The following is an 18,918-nucleotide window of genomic DNA, read 5'->3' on the forward strand; positions in this document are numbered from 1 at the left end:
CCTATACTGTCTAGAAAGATATTCCACCTGCACAACTCCTCAGACCCACCCTTAGGTCACTCCCAGACCCCTGGCCGGTTGCTGAACCGCGGCGGCTGCGTTTGGGAAAACTAGGTTTCCACACCCAGGCAGAGCCTGAGCTCCGGGAGGTGGTAGGAAGGTGGGGGGTGGGGGGATGGTAGTTAGGAGGAGGGTGCTTTATTCAAGCACCCCTGCCAGGCGCCGAGATGCAGGAAGAGTTTTAGAGGCGGCCCAAGAGCTTTGGAAAGTGCAAACATGACGCGCGCCGCCTCCCCGGCCAGCTGGTTGAGGCGCCTGGTGGGGAGTCGTGGGGACTGTCCCCAAGACTGCAAGTGAATGAGTTCCCACCCTGCACTCTAGCTCTCCACTTTTCCAGCAGACAGGGGCCGGACCATGGGGGTCTCTCAATAAGGCAGAACCCCTAAGCCATTCAGAAACGTGCCCTCAGTCCGACCAACCCAATTTCAGGACCCCGACGACCCCCTCTTTCCGAGACCTAGGCCCCTAGGCTCCCTTGGTCCCCTTCCTAATAGGAAAACATGAAGCATTCCTGCCTCCTCTTCACCTCCCGCCCAAGCCCATTCCTCAGCAATGCCAGAGTCCAGGAGTGCTCCAACGTCGAGAGAGGGCTGGGGCAAGCAAAGCAGTCAGAATATTTAGAGTGGGAGATAGCAGAAGCAGCTCTCCTTGCGCGCCGCGTTCCGGAGCGCACCCACCCAGGCGTACCTCTGAGTCTACGTATTTGCCCCCCGACATTCTGGCTCTTGGCTGGTTGAAGGCTCTGGGTAGATTTCCCTGGGCTGTGATTTAAGGGAACTGAGGAAGGAAGATCTTGTATTGTATGGGAGGAAAAAAAAAAAAAAGGCGCTGAGCGGCGGGATGGGGAGGGGGGGAGGTGGCTGGGAGGGAGCCTCCTGGCTCTCCGCCAAGGGTTTGTTCTGCTCGCGGTTGGCCGGGATGTGCGCTGAGCCGGGTCTAGGCACATCCCCAAGGTTAGGGCAGCAGAGGGCGGGGAGAGCCCGCAGGGAGTCAGGAGCAACGAGAAAGCGTTTCACTCGCGCTGGGCTCCTTGGGCAGATATTTTAAACCTGGGGCAACATTTTCTCAGCTATAAGCCACTGAGAGGCGTACTGGGGAGAGCTAATGTTTTCGCAGTGCATCATCCCAGCAGGGGTGGGGACGGGAGGAGGGAGACGAAGACCGTGTACGGAGATGCCCAGTATGGGCAACCGAGCTTCAGAAAGAATTCTGCCTTGTTTTAAGCCGTTTCTTCCCGTCGCCCAAGTTCCATCGCTGCCTAAGATACAACTATCAGGAAGGGATGAAAAGTGACCCAGAATCTTTAGGTGTATTTCATACCTAAACACAAGGAAGGAATCCGTGTGGGTGCGTGTGTGGTGTGCTGTTGGTGACACTGGTTTACATTTAGTCTGTGCGAATGGAAACTTGGAAAAACAGGCCTGCAGAATTTAACGTTTACCAATCGCCACTGTGTTCTTGCCTGGAGAATCCCAGGGACGGGGAAGCCTGGTGGGCTGCAGTCTATGGGGTCGCACAGAGTCGGACACGACTGAAGCGACTTAGCAGCAGCAGCAGCAGCAGCAACTACTTCTGAAACGTCTCCCAAATGCTTTGAAATAAGAAATAAAAATGTTTAACTTTTCTACAATTTTATTTTCTGGAACAAAGGAAATCTGTGCCAACAGGTTATGCCATGTTTACAAAATACATAAAATATTTACAGTTGTACAAATATTTAATTGGAGTTTCAAGTTTTCCAGACATTTTTTAAAGTACTTGACTGTGAGTTAAAGGAGGCTTGTTTTTTTTTCTTTTTTTTAGTAATTGATTAAAAATTTAAAAAAGTTTTTAGGAGTTAAAATATCTTATCTAAGAAACTTCCTAAATCGGGAGCTTCTCTACCTTATTATAAATCAGCACAAGATGAATTGAGCAATAATCAGTCATTTTACTTTAAGACAAGTTCACTTATTATTGTTAGGAAATTCACTCTCCAAAAATGAAAAGGAAATTTTACATTATGTTCCACATGCTGTCAAAAGTCAGATTATGACTTGAAAAAGTTAGGACTATACCAGAAATGGCACAGGATACATGGCAGTCTAGAAAAGGGAATATGAGTACAGAAGGAGGAGAAGGAGAAATAGAGGATGGAACTCCTAGAGTTGATTATGGAGGTGGAGAGAAAACATAAACACATAAAGGGAATGAAAAAGCACAGGCTTTTGTTATTGTTGATGGCAGAAAGGCAATATGATTTAAGAAAAGATAAATTTCAACTATACGGGAGGAGAAGTGTCACAGATGTTGGCATGACTAATTATGCTGACTAGTCATTATTACAATACTAAAGATCTTCCCAAAGTTGGGTTTTTAATTTTGGTTTTAAATGCTTTAAACAGATTGCTGCTGCTGCTGCTAAGTCACTTCAGTTGTGTCCGACTCTGTGTGACCCCATAGACGGCAGCCCGCCAGGCTCCCCTGTCCCTGGGATTCTCCGCGCAAGAACATGTTAACAAACAAGATAGTCTAGCAAAGGGGAGGGGGTGTGTCTGTGTCAGGATCAGAGTGTCGTGTAGTGCCTGTGTGTTTAGCCACTCAGTTGTGTCCAACTCTTTGCAACCCCATAGGCTATAGCCCACCAGGCTCCTCTGTCCATGGGATTCTCCAGGCAAGAATATTGGAGTGGTTTGCCATGCCCTCCTCCAGGGGATCTTCCCAACCCAGGGATGGAACCTAGGTCTCTCATATCCATCTGAGCCACCAGGGAAGCACAAGAATACTGGAGTAGGTGGCCTATCCCTTCTCCAGGGGAACTTCCTGACCCAGGAATTGAACAGAGGTCACCTGCATTGCAGGTGGATTCTTTACCAGCTGAGCTACCCAGGAAACCCTGTGTAGTGCCTAGTCTACCTCTAATAATTGCTGAAAGATTACCATTCCTCTAATTCTTCCTGTTACCAATTCCAAGTTCATTCTGCTCCCTACACAATAGGCCAATAAATCTGAGAAACTAGGGGTTAAGACAAGGAAGGGACTTTATTCAAGGAGCCGACTAACAGAGAAGATGGCAGGCTAGTGCCTCAAAATAACCATCTTGCCGGGGTATGGAAGCCAGGTTCTTTTACAGAGTCAGAGAGAAAGAAGTAAAGAGGAACTAAAATCAAAAGGCAGAAAAGAGAGAGAGCCAGTGGGGAAGTAAAGTTCACGGGTCTTCAGTCTTGCAAAACAACTCCAGGGAATGGCCAGCCTTTGGAAGGGGTGTGTTAATCTCTTCTATTCACAGGCGGGCAGGGTCAGATTATCTGAATTTAACAAAGGCACTTTAGTTTCAGGCAGAGGGGCAGCGTCCTTTGAAGCAAGCCATTATGTATGATTATAATAACAAAAGCAATGAAAAGCAAGTCAAACAGTTTCCAAAATGGAGTCAGAATTGGCTTCTTCTCTGCAGCAGGGTCAGAACTGGCTTCTCTAAAACACTCCTTCATAAATGTTGGCTGCAAAGCAGTTGAGTTTTGTTCTATGGAAAAATGTGGAAGCTGTTTCCCATCTATTGTTACCCAGTCTTCAGCTGCGATGAGTAATCTTGACCGTGAAAAAAAGTCAACAGGAACAGGGAGACAGCATGTCCTGCATTCCAGCAAGGAATGGACTTTGTGGGGAGGCCTGAGTGAATGCTTAACTAGAATTTAAAGAAGGGAAAGCAGCCTTCCTGGGGATTCCACCCCAAAGTCAGCATAGCACATAAAATCACAATGATCAGTGAAATGTTGTCAAGGCCAAAATGAATTCCTAATGAGAGGAAAAACCACAAATTCTTCAATAACCTGCCCCAACAAGAAGCTGACACCAAAGAGAAACAGATCATATTCTGGTTATAATAGCTGACTTAGATACTAGGCTGCATCCAACTTTATGAGATATAAAGAAAAGATGAAGTATGACATTGTTAGCAGAGTACAAGATTGAAATGAATAATCATGTTTAAAAAATATTTTTTCTTTGATACCCACACAGATAACTTCAGGCTTAGAAGCAGGTTAATAACTTCTCTAAATCATTGACTAGGGAAAAAAAATGGGTAAATGGAGACTCATTTGCCCCCTCCCACCTTTTTTTTTTAATAAGAAGCTGTCTTAAAGGTCAGCTCATGCATTCAATGTTACTGTATAGAGAGCTAAAGGATAGATCATCAAACCAGCCATTTTTGAAATGGAAAAACTGAAGTTTAAAGACAAGAAAATGATCTTAAGGAGTTTTGTGGGGCAATGAAACATTTTAAAGTTGGTAAATAACTATGGTACCTGTTAACAGCTTATGGGGTATGGGATTCTTAAGTAGTGCAGTGAGGGCCTGCTCATGGCAAGACTGTGAAGTTCATTGCCTTTTATGTTCTCTCACCTCCTTCTCTTGGCCTCCTAAACCCCTTAGCTCAGCTTCCTCTTCCCATCCTTACCTGCCTGGGTCCTCTTCATATTCTCAGCTGGCTTCATCCGATTCCTACTCCAGGATTAGGAGTCTAAAGTTTGACCACTTATAGTGATAAGAAGGTTTGAAAATGCAGTCATCTTTCTAAGATTTCTTAACACACAGAAAGTTGAGACTGTCCAAATGTGCCTTTGTTGATGAATTCAAAAATAATATAGCTTGGATTATAATAAGGATTATCACTAGGTATGATATAAAAACAATTTAATAACCAGTATGCAGAGCCACCAAGGAGTCATTCCAGGCCTGGTCCCAGCTCTGGAGCTGCGGCTTAGTGTCCTGCTGGCTAGCTGCTGGCTCACTAGGAGTTGGGGCCCTTGGGAGAAGGACAAGAGGGGAGGGAGTACATTTTAGAGCAGTGGCTATTTATACCCAAGTACATAAATGCCAGTATTTTTACAGCCTGTATTTCCATTGAGTATTTACCCTGTTTTCACCACCACTACCTCTCATACCGTTCCCTGTTCACCCTCATACACCAGAGCCCATTGAGGCCTTCTTCCCTTACCTGCTGTAACTTCTTCTATACCTTTCATTTTAAACATGGAAAAAAATCACTTTCTAGAGAAGTTTTTGCTTCATTACCCAATCCCTTCCTGTTCCTGTGCTGGTTTGAAGGCCTCACTGGAATCTTCCTGTTTGAGTCTTTTCATTTTGACTCTCTTAAATGATTTTTTTCTATTTATTTTCTTAAAAAAAAAAAAAAAGACAACTATTTCTACATCTTAAAAATCTGATCAAGATGGCCAAGAAAATATTCTTTTTATACTGTTTCTTTAAATTAGCTTTCCTTTCTTTATTTGTAAAATGAAAAATATAATTGGCATCTACCCAAGAGGGGTGCCATGAACATTCAATGAGGTGATGCACTTAAAAGCACTGAGGATATTGCCTAAATCATAACAGATGCTAGGGTTCAGGAGGCAAATTTCAGTCCATAGATTCAGGATTGGAATAAATATATTTTCTTTTGCAATATTTCTTTTGTAAAATAGTTCAACCATCTAAGATCTACCAAATAGTATAATGAATACCTACCATCAGCTTGATGAAATAATTTTGTTTTGTCTGGTTTGATTCAGATTTTTAAAAGTAGAAAACATAGATTATTGAAGTCCTTTGTGAGATAAAACTTTTTCTTTTTTAAATAACTGAACTTAATTTCTTTTACAAACCCCCATTCCTTCAGGTGGCAGAAACTTCATCTCAATCAGTTCCTAGTTTCTTCCATTTTGTTAAGCTTGTATTGCATATAAATTCCAGGGCATTATTGCCAAGGACTCTCAGGGTGGGTGTGTGGAGGAGAGTCTCTTCCTTAGTTTTACATCTTGGATCTGCTGATGGTACATCATTTTGTCAGTCCTCAGTCACTGGTTTGTTGGGGATGCTGCTATAATGTCCTTCATGCTCATTCAATATGACCCTTAGGGCTAAAGACACTTTTTGATATTTCTTTCCTTTTCTTGGGGCTCTGTGCAAGTCTGATAAATCTGAGTGGGCAGGCCTAATACAGCATCATGGAGCCTCATATGGTGAATGTGGAGAACAGAATAAATGCCCTGCCACTGTGCAGGGGAACTACTGGGAAGGAAGTACTCAGAGGGCCCTACTCAAGCAGGTGGCACACGTACCTCTGCTTTTAGACCCTCCCTCATCTGGGTCAATGCTAGAGATGCACATGTGTCAAAAATTACTTTGCTTATTTTCCTAACTTATTTTCCCTTGACCAGGAAGTCTTGCTCATATATCATTCAACAGTTCTTTTTCATGCCCTAAATTCCCCCAAGACCAAGGCTCTTGGAATCAAGAGAAACCTTCTCTCTTCATCTCCACTTTTCTGTTGTAATAATCTTTTCCTAGGTATGGTGGGTAGTGGAGTAGGGGAAGGCTCCGTGGGCATCCAGAAAAGAACAAATGTATCAAAAGTGTCATCATTCACTAGCTTTCCTCCTTCCCTTGGGATTTAGATGTGAGTAGTCAGGAGGTATAAATCCCTAGTTATAAGATAAGAGTAATAGAAATCTGATGTACAATGTGATAAATATAATTTATATTGCTATATGTTATATATGAAAATTGTTGAAAGAATAAATCCTAAGAGCTCTCATCAGAAAGAAAAATTTCTCACCCCCCCATTTCTTTAATTTTGTATCTATATTAAATGATCAATGTTTACTAAACTTTGGGATGGGCTTCCCTTGTAGCTCAGCTGATAAAGACTATACCTAAAATTTGGGAGACCTGGGTTCATTCCCTGGGTTGGGAAGATCCTCTGGAGAAGGGATAGGCGGACAGTTCCATAGACTGTATAGTCCATGGGGTTGCAAAGAGTCCAGCACAACTGAGTGACTTTTACTTTCAAACTTTGGGATAATCATTTCACGATCTATATAAGTCAAATCATTATGCTATATACCTTAAATTTATATAGTGCTGTATATCAACTATATCTTAATAAAACTGGAAGAAAAAATAATCCTGGAGAGATATTGTTAGTAACATCTAAGATTTGTTTACATCTGTCTAGTCAAAGCTATGGTTTTCCAGTAGTCATGTATGGATGAAAGAGTTGGACTAAAAAGAAAGCTGAGTGCTGAAGAATTGATGCTTAACTGTGGTGTTAGAGAAGACTCTTGAGAGTCCCTTGGACTGCAAGGAGATCCAACCAGACCATCCTAAAGGAAATCAGTCCTGAATATTCATTGGAAGGACTGATGCTGAAGTTGAAACTCCAATAGTTTGGCCACCTGATGGGAAGAACTAACTGACTCATTTAAAAAGACCCTGATGCTGGGAAAGAGTGAACGTAGAAGGGGATGACAGAGGATGAGATTGTTGGATGATATCACTGACTCGATAGACATGACATTGAGCAAGCTCCAAGAGTTGGTGATGAGCAGGGAAGCCTGGCATGCTGCAGTCCATGGGGTCACAAGGAGTCAAACAGAACTGAGCCACTGAACTGAACTGAGAATCTATCTGGTCCTTTTGAATTATAGCAAATCCTTAAATTCCAAATATATAATTTATATAAAAGCTCAGTGGAAGAAAAACCATTTATTTTCACAGATTTATGGGTTGGTTTGGCTGGGTCCCAGCTGGTCTAGGTTCAGGTGGCTGGGGCACCTCTGCTTCCCACTGCAGGTCTGTGCTGGCTCTGCTCTGTATGCCTCTCAGCCTCCTTGGACCAGCAAGTTAGTCAGGGCAGCTTCTTCTCTGGCTCAAGAAGTAACAGAGGCACAAGAGTCAGATAAAATATGCAAGACTTCAAGAAGTCTAAACTTGGAGATGACATGCTGACGCTTCTATCCTGTTCTGTTGGCCATGGCAAGTCACCCAAAGTCAAGGGACTGGCAAATAAATCCCAAGATGAGGCCAGGGCAAGCATGTGAATGCAGCAAGTTGTGAGGAGCCCAAATCTACATCAACTGTGTGTTAGAGACTGGATTTTGGCTTTCAGTTTTTCAAGTCTTAATCGAATTTCTGAGATATACCTTCTCAGTTCAGTTCAGTTCAGTCACTCAGTCATGTTTGACTCCTTGTGACCCCATGGATGGCAGCACGCCAGGCTTCCCTGTCCATCACCAACTCCTGGAGCTTGCTCAAACTCATGTCCATCAAGTCGGTGATGCCATCCAACCATCTCATCCTCTGTCGTCCCCTTCTTCTCTTACCTTCAATCTTTCCCAGCATCAGGGTCTTTTCCAATGAGTCAGCTCTTCACAGAAGGGGCCCAAAGTATTGGAGTTTCAGCTTCAACATCAGTCCTTCCAATGAACACCCAGGACTGATCTCCTTTAGGATGGACTGGTTGAATCTCCTTGCAGTCCAAGGGACTCTCAAGAGTCTTTTCTAACACCACAGTTCAAAAGCATCAATTCTATATACCCTTTGCTTCTTTTATTTCATTCTCAGAAAGCTTTATGTATTATTTTGAAAATCTATTACACCATTTGTAACAACAATAACAAAATCTCTTCATCTTAAATGAAGATTTTCTATGTGAAGATTCTTAAATATTGTTGACTGAAAAATATAGTCACAACCTGGAAATAGAGTTATATTATTTGGTGGGAATGTTTAGGACTCCAAGCCCAGGAGACAGCATTTCAGTAGCTCTGAGAAAACTGCTCCAAGGAGGCAGGAGGGGAAGTCAGGTTATATACAAGTTTGCAGCAGAGGGAGCAGGCAGTCTGAACATCAAAGAGATCAGGTATCAAGTTAAGGAACTTAGCTTATATGTATATGGGTAGATGAAAGGCTCTGGGCTCACTGAATTCATTCCTTTCATATACTCCTCAGCCATCTGGGGCCAATCCTTGTTCACCTTGCTTCTTACATTCCCTCAGCAACTCAGCAGTCAGCATGGGGGGTTACAGTATCCCTGGATCGAAGTTTTGGGAACCGTCACTCACATTTGGAAGCCAGAAATTACTGATGGCTGTGACATTTCTTATTTATTAATATGGCCAGAGATATTTTCATTTCACAATATGATGCTTGACAGATCGAGGGGCCCAGCAGGTCACAAGGCACATTCTCTTGCCTTAAAGCAGAATATGATTTTCAAGGCAGCTAAGAGTCTACCTTACCTTCAAAAAATTAGACCATCTTATTGTCATCATCATTATTTTTCCTCTGGCCTTAAAACTCAATACGATGAAACATGATTTTTCTTTGAAAAAGCAGCAAAATTTTGTCTCTAAGAGTAGGTATTCAAAATTTAAAGGTTTGTTTTTTCTTTTATCAGTCAATTTTTCCTTGAAAATTTTCCCCATAAATTACATTAAAAGCAAAATCATACTACAATCTGATTTGTCAGCATATAGGTAAATTTAAACATTGAGAAAATACTGTCAGGAGAGTGTGTAATTTCCTTGGTTCTATCTTGGTGCAACAAAGATTTGAAACAGTGGACCAGTGTTACAGCTCAGTTACAGCTCAGACTTTTATTCAGAAAACAAGTTCAGTTCAGTTCAGTTCAGTTCAGTTCAGTCGCTCAGTTGTGTCCCACTCTTTGCGACCCCATGGACTGCAGCATGCCAGGCCTCCCTGTCCATTACCAACTCCCGGAGTTTACTCAAACTCATGTCCATTGAGTCTGTGATGCCATCCAACTATCTCATCCTCTGTCATCCCTTTTTCCTCCTGCCTTCAGTCTTTCCCAGCATCAGGGTCTTTTCAAATGAGTCAGTTAGTTCTTCCCATCAGGTGGCCAAACTATTGGAGTTTCAACTTCAGCATCAGTCCTTCCAATGAATATTCAGGACTGATTCCCTTTAGGATGGTCTGGTTGGATCTCCTTGCAGTCCAAGGGACTCTCAAGAGTCTTCTCTAACACCATAGTTAAGCATCAATTCTTCAGCACTCAGCTTTCTTTATAGTCCAACTCTCACATCCGTACATGACTACTGGGAAAACCATAGCCTTGGATAGTACAACCGCGAGAAGTAAGGGCTGGCTGACCCCAAAGGAGAGGCCTCAATCTGTCTTGGCTTCCTCTTTTTATACGTTTTGTTTCCTCCCTGCTGAGCCTGCCCTATGCAAATTGGGCTAGCCAGGAAGTGGTGTGTTTGTTTCACCTAAGGTTCTCACTCCAGTCCTCAGATTTTCTTTTGTTCCATTTTCCCAGGCTTTTACCTTTCTTTGTCCTTTAGCCACCACCATTTTGGACTCCTTTTCCCTATTCTAACTACCTAACGATACTAAATGTAAGCAAACACAAATCACATTGAGTTCTCTTTTTTTAAATGCTTAAAATCCATTTAAAATGCCGGTTCAGCTCATCATTTCATCATGATGCCATATAAGGAATCAAACTAACTGCTATGAAATTGAGGGATCTACCTACCTTGACCGTTTAATAATTGGATTATAATAGCCCTACTAAAATCATCCTTCTAGCTTTCATTAAAGAGAGGAAAAGTCTTAGTGCAAACACTGATATAATTAAGGAGTAATACAGTTAGAAAGTGTGAGAAGAAATGTAAAAAGTACTTGGCTCATTTTTTTTTTCATCTAGGTAGATTTATATCAATATAAAATTAATGATAATAGCAATCCTAGCTAATCCAAGATTGGGATTGTTTAATAGCAGGCTTAAGCATAGCAATTTTTCAGAAAAATTTCGGTCAAGGTGTGAGCCAGATTACTATATTATATCTAGTTGGGAGAAGTAGAATATTTAGATATGTGGATAATGACTACATTTCCTCCTATTCAAGTGAAACAAAATTCTGATCACCCTTTAGAAAGATGGAAACTCCATAAATCTTATTCAGTGTGTGACCAACTCTCAGGAAACCTAATAAGACAACAAAATGTAATATAGTATGATTTAATATAATGTCATATATACCTGAGATATTTGGCATTTCATAGTATACTAGTATGCTTATACTATATATGGTATACTTAAACAGCATATGAGAATATTTTATTTTAACAAATAATTTAATTTTTTATTTAGGTTATAATGAAATGATAAAGAATAAAATGATAGTAGTGCCTAAATATTACCATTAATTTATAAGGAGATATACACAGTAGACCTTCTGTTTTTTTCTTAAGTTAATGTAAATATTTGGGAGGAGTCCTTTACAAAAGCCCTTTGTTTTGTAACCAATCCATCTGGCTTAGTCAGAGCTCCATTATTTAACAAAGGAAACTCTCTTTCCTTTTGGCCCTTTCCCTAGTAAATAAACTATTTACCAGGAGTTGCTTTTACCTGGGGGAAATTTATGTCTACAGCCACTCCCTGTGAGGCAATGATGCTTAATCCTAAAATATTTCACTCTTAAAAAGTGCATATCAGTTCATATCGACCATTTATTAAGTGGTCTGGTCTTCATAGAGAACTTCCTTTTACTTATATATTGAGGTTTTTTTTCTTTTTCTTTTTTTTTAACCAATTCCAGAGAAAATTTGGGACTGTAACATCAGCTTTTGTACATACTGGGGGATAGGTTTAATTCTGCACTGCTGACTTTTCTGTCAATTAATTTACCTTACTTCAGAGGGAATGTGAATGTGTTTTGAAGCTGGTATTGTTACCGAGTGTGAGCTCGCTCTCCTTGTCACAGGACAGGCCAATGAATCTGAGAGACGAGGTGTTGAGGCAAGGAAGAGACTTTAATTGGGGAGCTGGCAGACCAAGAAGATGGCAGGCTAGCGCCTCAAAATAACCATCTTATAGGAGTCTGGATGCCAGATTCTTTTGTAGAGTTAGAGGAAAATCAATGAGGAACTAAAGTCAAAATGTAGAGTAGAGGGGGAGAGGCAGTGGGAAAGTAAAGTGTAAGGGTCTTCAGTCTTGCAAAACATCTCCAAAGCAATGGTCAGCCTTTGGAAAGGGTGTGTTAACCCCTTCTATTTGCAGGTGGGTAGGGACAAATCATACGTGCCAGAAGGCACTGGCGACCCACTCCAGTACTCTTGCCTGGAAAATCCCATGGACAGAGGAGCCTGGTAGGCTGCAGTCCAGGGGGTCGCTAAGAGTTGGACACGACTGAGCGACTTCACTTTCACTTTCCACTTTCATGAATTGGAGAAGGAAATGGCAACCCACTCCAGTGTTCTTGCCTGGAGAATCCCAGGGACGGGGGAGCCTGGTGGGCTGCCGTCTATGGGGTCTCACAGAGTCAGACACGACTGATGCAACTTAGTAGCAGCAGGGTAAATTATTTACCTGAGCTGACCAAAGGCACTTTCACTTACAGTCAAGCAGAGGGGCAGGGTCCTCTGAGGCAAGCTATTAAGTATGATTATAATCAAGTCCCTTGTGACTCAGCAGGTAAAGAATCCCCTGCAATGTGGGAGACCTGGGTTTGATCCCTGGGTTGGGAAGATCCCCTGGAGAAGGGAAAGGCTACCCATTCCAGTATTCTGGCCTGGAGAATGTTTTTTCCAGGGCTTCCCTGATAGCTCAGTTGGTAAAGAATCCCCCTGCAATGCAGGAGACCCCAGTTTGATTCCTGGGTCAGGAAGATCCACTGGAGAAGGGATAAGTTACCCACTCCAGTATTCTTGGGCTTTCCTTGTGGCTCAGCTGGTAAAGAATCTGCCTGCAGTGCGAGAGACCTGGGTTCAGTCCCTGGGTTGGGAAGATCCTCTGGAGAAGGGAAAGGCTACCCACTCCAGTATTCTGGCCTGGAGAATTCCAAAGGGGTCACAAAGAGTTGGACATGACTGAGTGACTTTCATAATAACAAAAGCAATGAAAAACAAATCAAACATTTTCCAACATGGAGTCAGAATTGGCTTCCTCCCTGCAATAGTATGGGGGGTTATAGGTATGGGACAGACTGTAGAATCTTTTCAGAGGGCCAGGTAATCTCTCTTTCAATTATTCTTTCCTCTGAGAGCTACTTCATTTTCACCTCTCTCCATGTCTTACTCAAGTTAGTGACTAGGATCTTGCTACTCAGAAGGACCTGCAGCATCCAGGTACAAATCTGAATCTCAGGTCCAATTTCCAGATTTACTGAGACAGAATCTGCTTTTTAACAAGATATCCAGGTATTCACGTGCACATTAAACTTTGAAAAGCAGTAATCTAGGGGAAACTTGAAAATGCTGATTTTCTCAATGTGTTTTAAAAGGCAGAAGTTGGGCAGTGAGACACACGTTGGTGAGTATGTGGGTGTGTATGAGATTGGGCCAGTGAAGCTGGTGGCCTTGGCACGTGATATCAGGCGGGCTCTGTTGCTTGGCGGCTCTGTCTGTCTGTCAGCGGGTGCCATATTGTTGGACTTAGCCAGTCACATGCTAATGGGTTCCGATTTCACCGTTCTGTTCCAGCTGCTTATGTATATGAAGCTGCTCAACGAGGTGGAATATGAGCCTCTAACTCCAGCAATAGGACAAATGTTTTGGGGCAGCAAGTGTGTCAGCTTCCTGGTCTGTTTTGTTATGCTCAGCACATTGTGAACATCTATGGGAAGCATAGGTTGTTCACAGGCTTAACTCCAAGACTGTTCAGAAATCCTTGGAACTGTGGTCCATGATAAAGTTATACAGAATTACCAGAAGTGTAACAAGGTTGAGGAGTCAGGATCTGGAAACATAGAGAAAGAAGTTTCATCTTCCTTTGACAGACTTATCAAGGAGACAACCTGAGAGAGTGCATTGTGCTCTTTGCTCTCATCACACATCCCTTTCACATGATCACTCTGAGATCTATGGTACAATTCATTGGGAGAGAATCCAGGTATTATGGGTTTTGTGACTCCATAGTAATTATCTACCAGGAAGAGGGCATCCTAGGATTTTTGCAGATCTTGTTCCTCACCTCCTAGGTGACATCATCTCTTTGTGGCTCTGTACTCACTGGTCTACTCATAATTGTCTGCCAGGAAGAGGGCATCCTAGGATTTTTTGCAGATCTTATTCCTCACCTCCTAGGTGACATCATCTCTTTGTGGTCTACTAACCAGTGTCCATGCGTTGGACAGTGGAGTTTCCACCATGAATGAAATGAAGAGTTGGTTCCTAGTTGTCACATGATTTTTTGCCAGTATATTTACATATTCCTTTATGCTTGTCTCTAGTCTTATGACTGTCAACAGCTGTGGACTTGCTCATGGATGCCCTCCTTACCCCCTAATATGTACTTCTTATTTATATGGCTGGTACATGCTACAAAAAAGGGGATATATTAGCTAAGAAATAACATGTCTTTTCCAGAAGTTCCCTTTTGGGAAGACTTATTGTTGTGATCCAAGAATGGTAATTTGAAGATGTGGGGTAAGGACAGTGACATTTCTATAGTCCCAGATGCACAGAAATATGGGAGAGAGTATTGATTTCTATAAAGTGTGGCATATTTTTTAATAATCAGTCAATCTTGAGAAAATGAATAAAAATGGCAGACATTATGGCAGCAAATAAACTAAGAAGCCAAAAAAAAAAAAAAAGTCCTCTCCTGAATAAGAACCATAAATGAAGAAAAACCTTCAAAAATACGTACATAGAAGAGCCTGTACATCATAATGGAAAGAGCAATAGAAAGGCATCCTGGATGACTTAACAGGGAATCCCATCTCTGAAAAGGAAGTGACATACTGTTAGAGAAATATTTGTAAGCAAATTGAAGGAAACATCATTTAAGGGGGAACCCAACAGGCTACATTTGCCAAGTTGCTTGCAGGGAACTGGCAGTTCTTTCCATTTCTATAAACTGAAATCTTCTTGGAATGTGAAATCAAGAATTATAAACAGCCAAGTTGAGGTTTTTTGTTGTTGTTGGTTGATTTTATTTTTTTTTTTTCTGCTTGTTTGTTTATGGTTTTTGCTACTAAAAGAGTTGAACTGTTTTAAGTTCTCCCATTTCGTGCTAAGTTGCTTAGTCGTGTCCGACTCTTTGTGACCCTATGGACTGTAGCTCACCAGGCTCCCCTGTCCATGGGATTATCCAGGCAGAATATTGGAGTGGGTTGCCATGCACTCCTCCTGGGGGTCTTCCCAATCCAGGGATCAAACCTGTGTCTCTTATCAAATCTTGCATTGGCGGATGGGTTCTTTACCGCTAGCACCACCTGGGAAGCCAAAGTTCTCCCATTAGCATGACCCAAGAGGTATTGACTGTGACAAGAGGTGAGGCAAACCAATCTTTAACTTTACAAGAAGGCAGAGCAGTTTCTTAGAGAAGGCTTCAAGGTAGCCCAAACCCATCCTGCACTAGAAGTGTGTCATGCTGGACCAACTTCATAGAAGATTTTAAGACTTGGAGGACTTTCCCTTTCCGATTCTGAATATTTCTTCAACTCTAAGAATCATGAAATTATGGAAATCTTTATGTGAATCCCTAGTTCATCATGCATGATAGAGACTGCCTGCATCTCATCTGTCTCATCATTCCCTAAGTTCTTTCAGGAAAAATATATTAAGATCTTCTTTTTGCCATTTCCCCTTGTTGAATATATTTAGGATCACAATTCTTTTTGTGTGTGTCTACTCCAATGAAATTATCACTTAGGATGACTTCACTTAGACTTTCTCTCAGAAAAAAGATAGTTTAATAAAGGAATTTTTGTACAATATTTCTCATCTTTTAGGTGGCTCTTTAATCACCTTTAGACTTAATAATGCCAACAACTCTGTCTCTTTTCCAGGGGTCTGTTTTCAAATTTATGATCATCATAGGATCTTCCTCTTGTCTAAATAAAATATATATAAATAATTCAGTTAATTGCTCACTTGTTTTTTCTACATGATGAAAAAAGTTTTTTGGTGTTTTATTTCTAATGTTTTGATCATGGCCCTCCCTTACCCCTTCTGTCCTCTTCATGGCCCCTTCATGCAGAGGATCCCATGAAATTGATCAATTATGCTAGATGCTCTGAGGTGATTTTAATTTAGTTTATATTACCAACCCCTAAATAATGTGTGCTATTCCTGTGACTGCCTCAACAAGGTCATATCTAAACTGGAGAGGAAGGCTTGCTTGTATCTTATGCTTCTTTTTCTTATATATTCCAGTGACTTTTATGTATTCCATGACGTTTCATTTTCCATATTGCTGCCTATTTTGATATTGACTTTGTGAGGAAATATGTGTGTAGTCTTAATCAGTGATTAAGTTGACTGAACTCCATTGTCAGATTCTCTTGGTTTAAATTTTGACTTCCGTGTGATCTAGGGAAAACTGTTCAACTTAAGTGCGTCAGTTTTCTCATCTGAAAAATGATAATAGACTCATATTATAGAGTTATTGTGCAAATTAAATAAATGCCCATGAATGAATACTCAGTCACTTCCATGAAATTCTCCAAGCAAGAATACTGGAGGAGATTGTCATGCTCTCTCCCTGGGGATCTTTCTGACCCAGGGACTGAACCCACATCTCTTCCATCTCCTGCATTGGCAGGGGGATTCATTACCATTGAGCCATCTGAGAAAGTGTAAGTCGCTCAGTTGTGTCCAACTCTGTGATCCCATGGACTGTAGTCTGCAAGCCACTGGGAAGCCCCAAATAACTTCCAGCAGGTAATAAATGCTCAACAAATGGAACTATTATTTGTACCAGAAATCAGACTTCTCCCACTGTTGTAATGTATGAAGGATTCCAACCAGTTTCCTTCTCCGTAAAAGAAACATGTTATCCTTGCCACCTGCCTCCCTGGGAAATGGTGTTTATCCCTGCAGCTTTCCGAATGTCTCCTTGTTTCACTGTCCCAGTTAGCTGAGCCAGCCCTTGGCTGGAACTTATATGCGATTCAGTTAGACGCAGGTCCTGCCTCCTGCCCTTTTCTCCCCTTTTGTTACTGGCAGGTGCTTGATGACAAGTTACTCAGAGGCAGGGAGAGAAAAGAATGCTCCAAAGATGACCTATGGCTCCTATCTCTTCCTGGTCCATTTATGTCTGGGAGAAATATTTGCCCTTGGTTACGTGCTCTTTCCCACTATGAGTCATGTCTCTTCCTTTCTCTCTTCATTCTCCACCCCTACCTTTTCCTATAATGGCAAAACGACTTCTCCAGCTGCGCAGCCAAGCCAAACGACAAACACGTCCAAGTGCAGGCGGATAGGTGTCTGTCCTATTTTTGGATAAATGTTGAAGTGGTGTCCTCTGATTTCTCTGACTGCTGCCTGGTCTTTGCCACAGATACACGGCAACAGTCAAAAGCACAGAGAGGTGAGGTGGAAGCAAGACAGATGGTCACAAGTTGTAGTACAGTTTTCATTTTAACTTTTGCCATTGTCTTTAGGGCACAGGGTTCTAGGAGAGCCCTCATGCCCCCTACAGGGCCCTTTTCATTTAAGAAGTAACTTTCCTTTATGGTCTTAGCTGACTTCAGCTCCTTCCACTCAGTTCAGTTTTCTTTGACCCACTTCCATTGACTAGGGGTTTGAACAGAGGTTTCCAGAAACAAATCTGTGAAGGGTGAAGATTGTGTCATTGGAACCTCCTGTTTTCCCTTCTCTGTCTTGATTTTCTCTTCGGTGGCATGTCTTTTAATCAGTGTTGGATGCTCTTAAGTGTCACCCCACTCAAGACTCTCCTGCTCAGGTCCCTTACATAGTTTTCAGCATTCTTTTTTTCAGATCATCCATTCACGTTGAAGTAATGGATGTCTACTAATAGACTGAAATGTTACCTCACCCACAGCTACCTTTCGTTTAAATAAGCATCACAGTGTAAAGTTCAGAGGTAGCAGTTCAGATATAGTTTGAAGAAAGAAGCTGAAGAGTGGGTACAAAAATGATTTAAAAATACAACAGGGTGCATTCTTTTGCTCATTTGGCTATTTGGGGGTTAACAGGGAGGAGAAATTGGGAAGATTAGATATGGAAGCCCAGGCTATTTTTATTTATATTTATATTTTATATTTATTTATATTTATATTTTATATTTATTTATATTTATATTTATTTTATTTATAGAAGTATAACCTGAATATTTAGTATATCCTTATCCTTTGCTCCATCCTGCTTCAAATCCTTCTCTTGTCCTCTCTGTATACATATATACCTTGAATGAAGGAAATATACCAAATTCTGATATATGATAAGTTGCAGTAGTAGTCTAAATTTTTCATCACAGCACTACCTATTTTTTATCTTAAAGTAATATGTAACCATGTAAAAATTCTTTAAACTCTTGTTATCTTAAGTAAACATTCAAAAATGATAAGATTGCAAGCTACAGAAACCAAGCTATTATTTATGTGATTTCTCCACTATGCTATTTAATTTGTCCTGGATTCAAATGAGACAGTGTACGAGACTGTGTTTTCTAAAATGTAAAATTCTATAACAATAATATTTTAGTATTATAGATTTCAAAATGGGAAATAGGGTAGTAAAAGAATTAGCAACTTTCTAAAATGCCAAAGAGAATGGTTCCTAACCAGTTTCTATGTATTAATACTAGCATTTCCTACCCCGGAAGATGTGAAAATAAATTTCAGAAAAGAGAATTGAGAGTAGACAGGCATTACCCTGAAGGATGAAATATACTTGATGCACTTTACATATATTTTAATTTTTCTAACTTAATAACTTATAAGTGAGAAAAATGGTGAGAAGGAACATCTTATTAGGATCAGTACTTTTCAAACTCCTCACTCAAATGAAGAACATTATAATGTCAAAATATGATTTTCACTCCAGCTCAGCAGTCATCCCAAATTTTCTTCAATTATATTTTCATGTAGCCATTCATTCAGAAAATATTGATTGAGCTTGTTAAGTGCTTGGCACCATTTTAGAATCCCGGAAAACAATAATGAAGTCACATTTTGGTTCTCAAAGACCTAACCAGCAGTCTAATGGGGTTAGTTAGCAGGCATAGTTTTACCATGTGGCAAGTGATAATAGGGGTTCTTACAAGATTTTGTATGAAAACATAGAAGAGGCATTAATGTGGAGTTTTGGAAATAGGAGGGC

General features: G+C 41.2%; 2 protein-coding genes and 1 pseudogene across 3 annotated transcripts in view; 2 read left to right on the plus strand and 1 right to left on the minus strand.

Moving 5' to 3' along the window:
* Positions 1 to 777, minus strand: part of CAV1 (caveolin 1) — a gene marked incomplete at its 3' end in the record, with an annotated part of 34,914 nt that extends 34,137 nt beyond the window's left edge. Inside the window, 1 exon segment of the mRNA NM_001009477.1 lies at positions 748 to 777. Coding sequence (NP_001009477.1) covers positions 748 to 777 — 30 coding nt within the window.
* Positions 1 to 18,918, plus strand: part of TFEC (transcription factor EC) — a 789,619-nt gene that overhangs the window by 162,963 nt on the left and 607,738 nt on the right. The gene's annotated exons all lie outside the window — the stretch shown is intronic.
* On the plus strand, positions 12,824 to 14,265 carry LOC114114434 (mitochondrial carrier homolog 2-like; annotated as a pseudogene).

This window comes from Ovis aries, chromosome 4 (assembly GCF_016772045.2).
Source record: "Ovis aries strain OAR_USU_Benz2616 breed Rambouillet chromosome 4, ARS-UI_Ramb_v3.0, whole genome shotgun sequence".
Taxonomy (NCBI): Eukaryota; Metazoa; Chordata; class Mammalia; order Artiodactyla; family Bovidae; genus Ovis; species Ovis aries.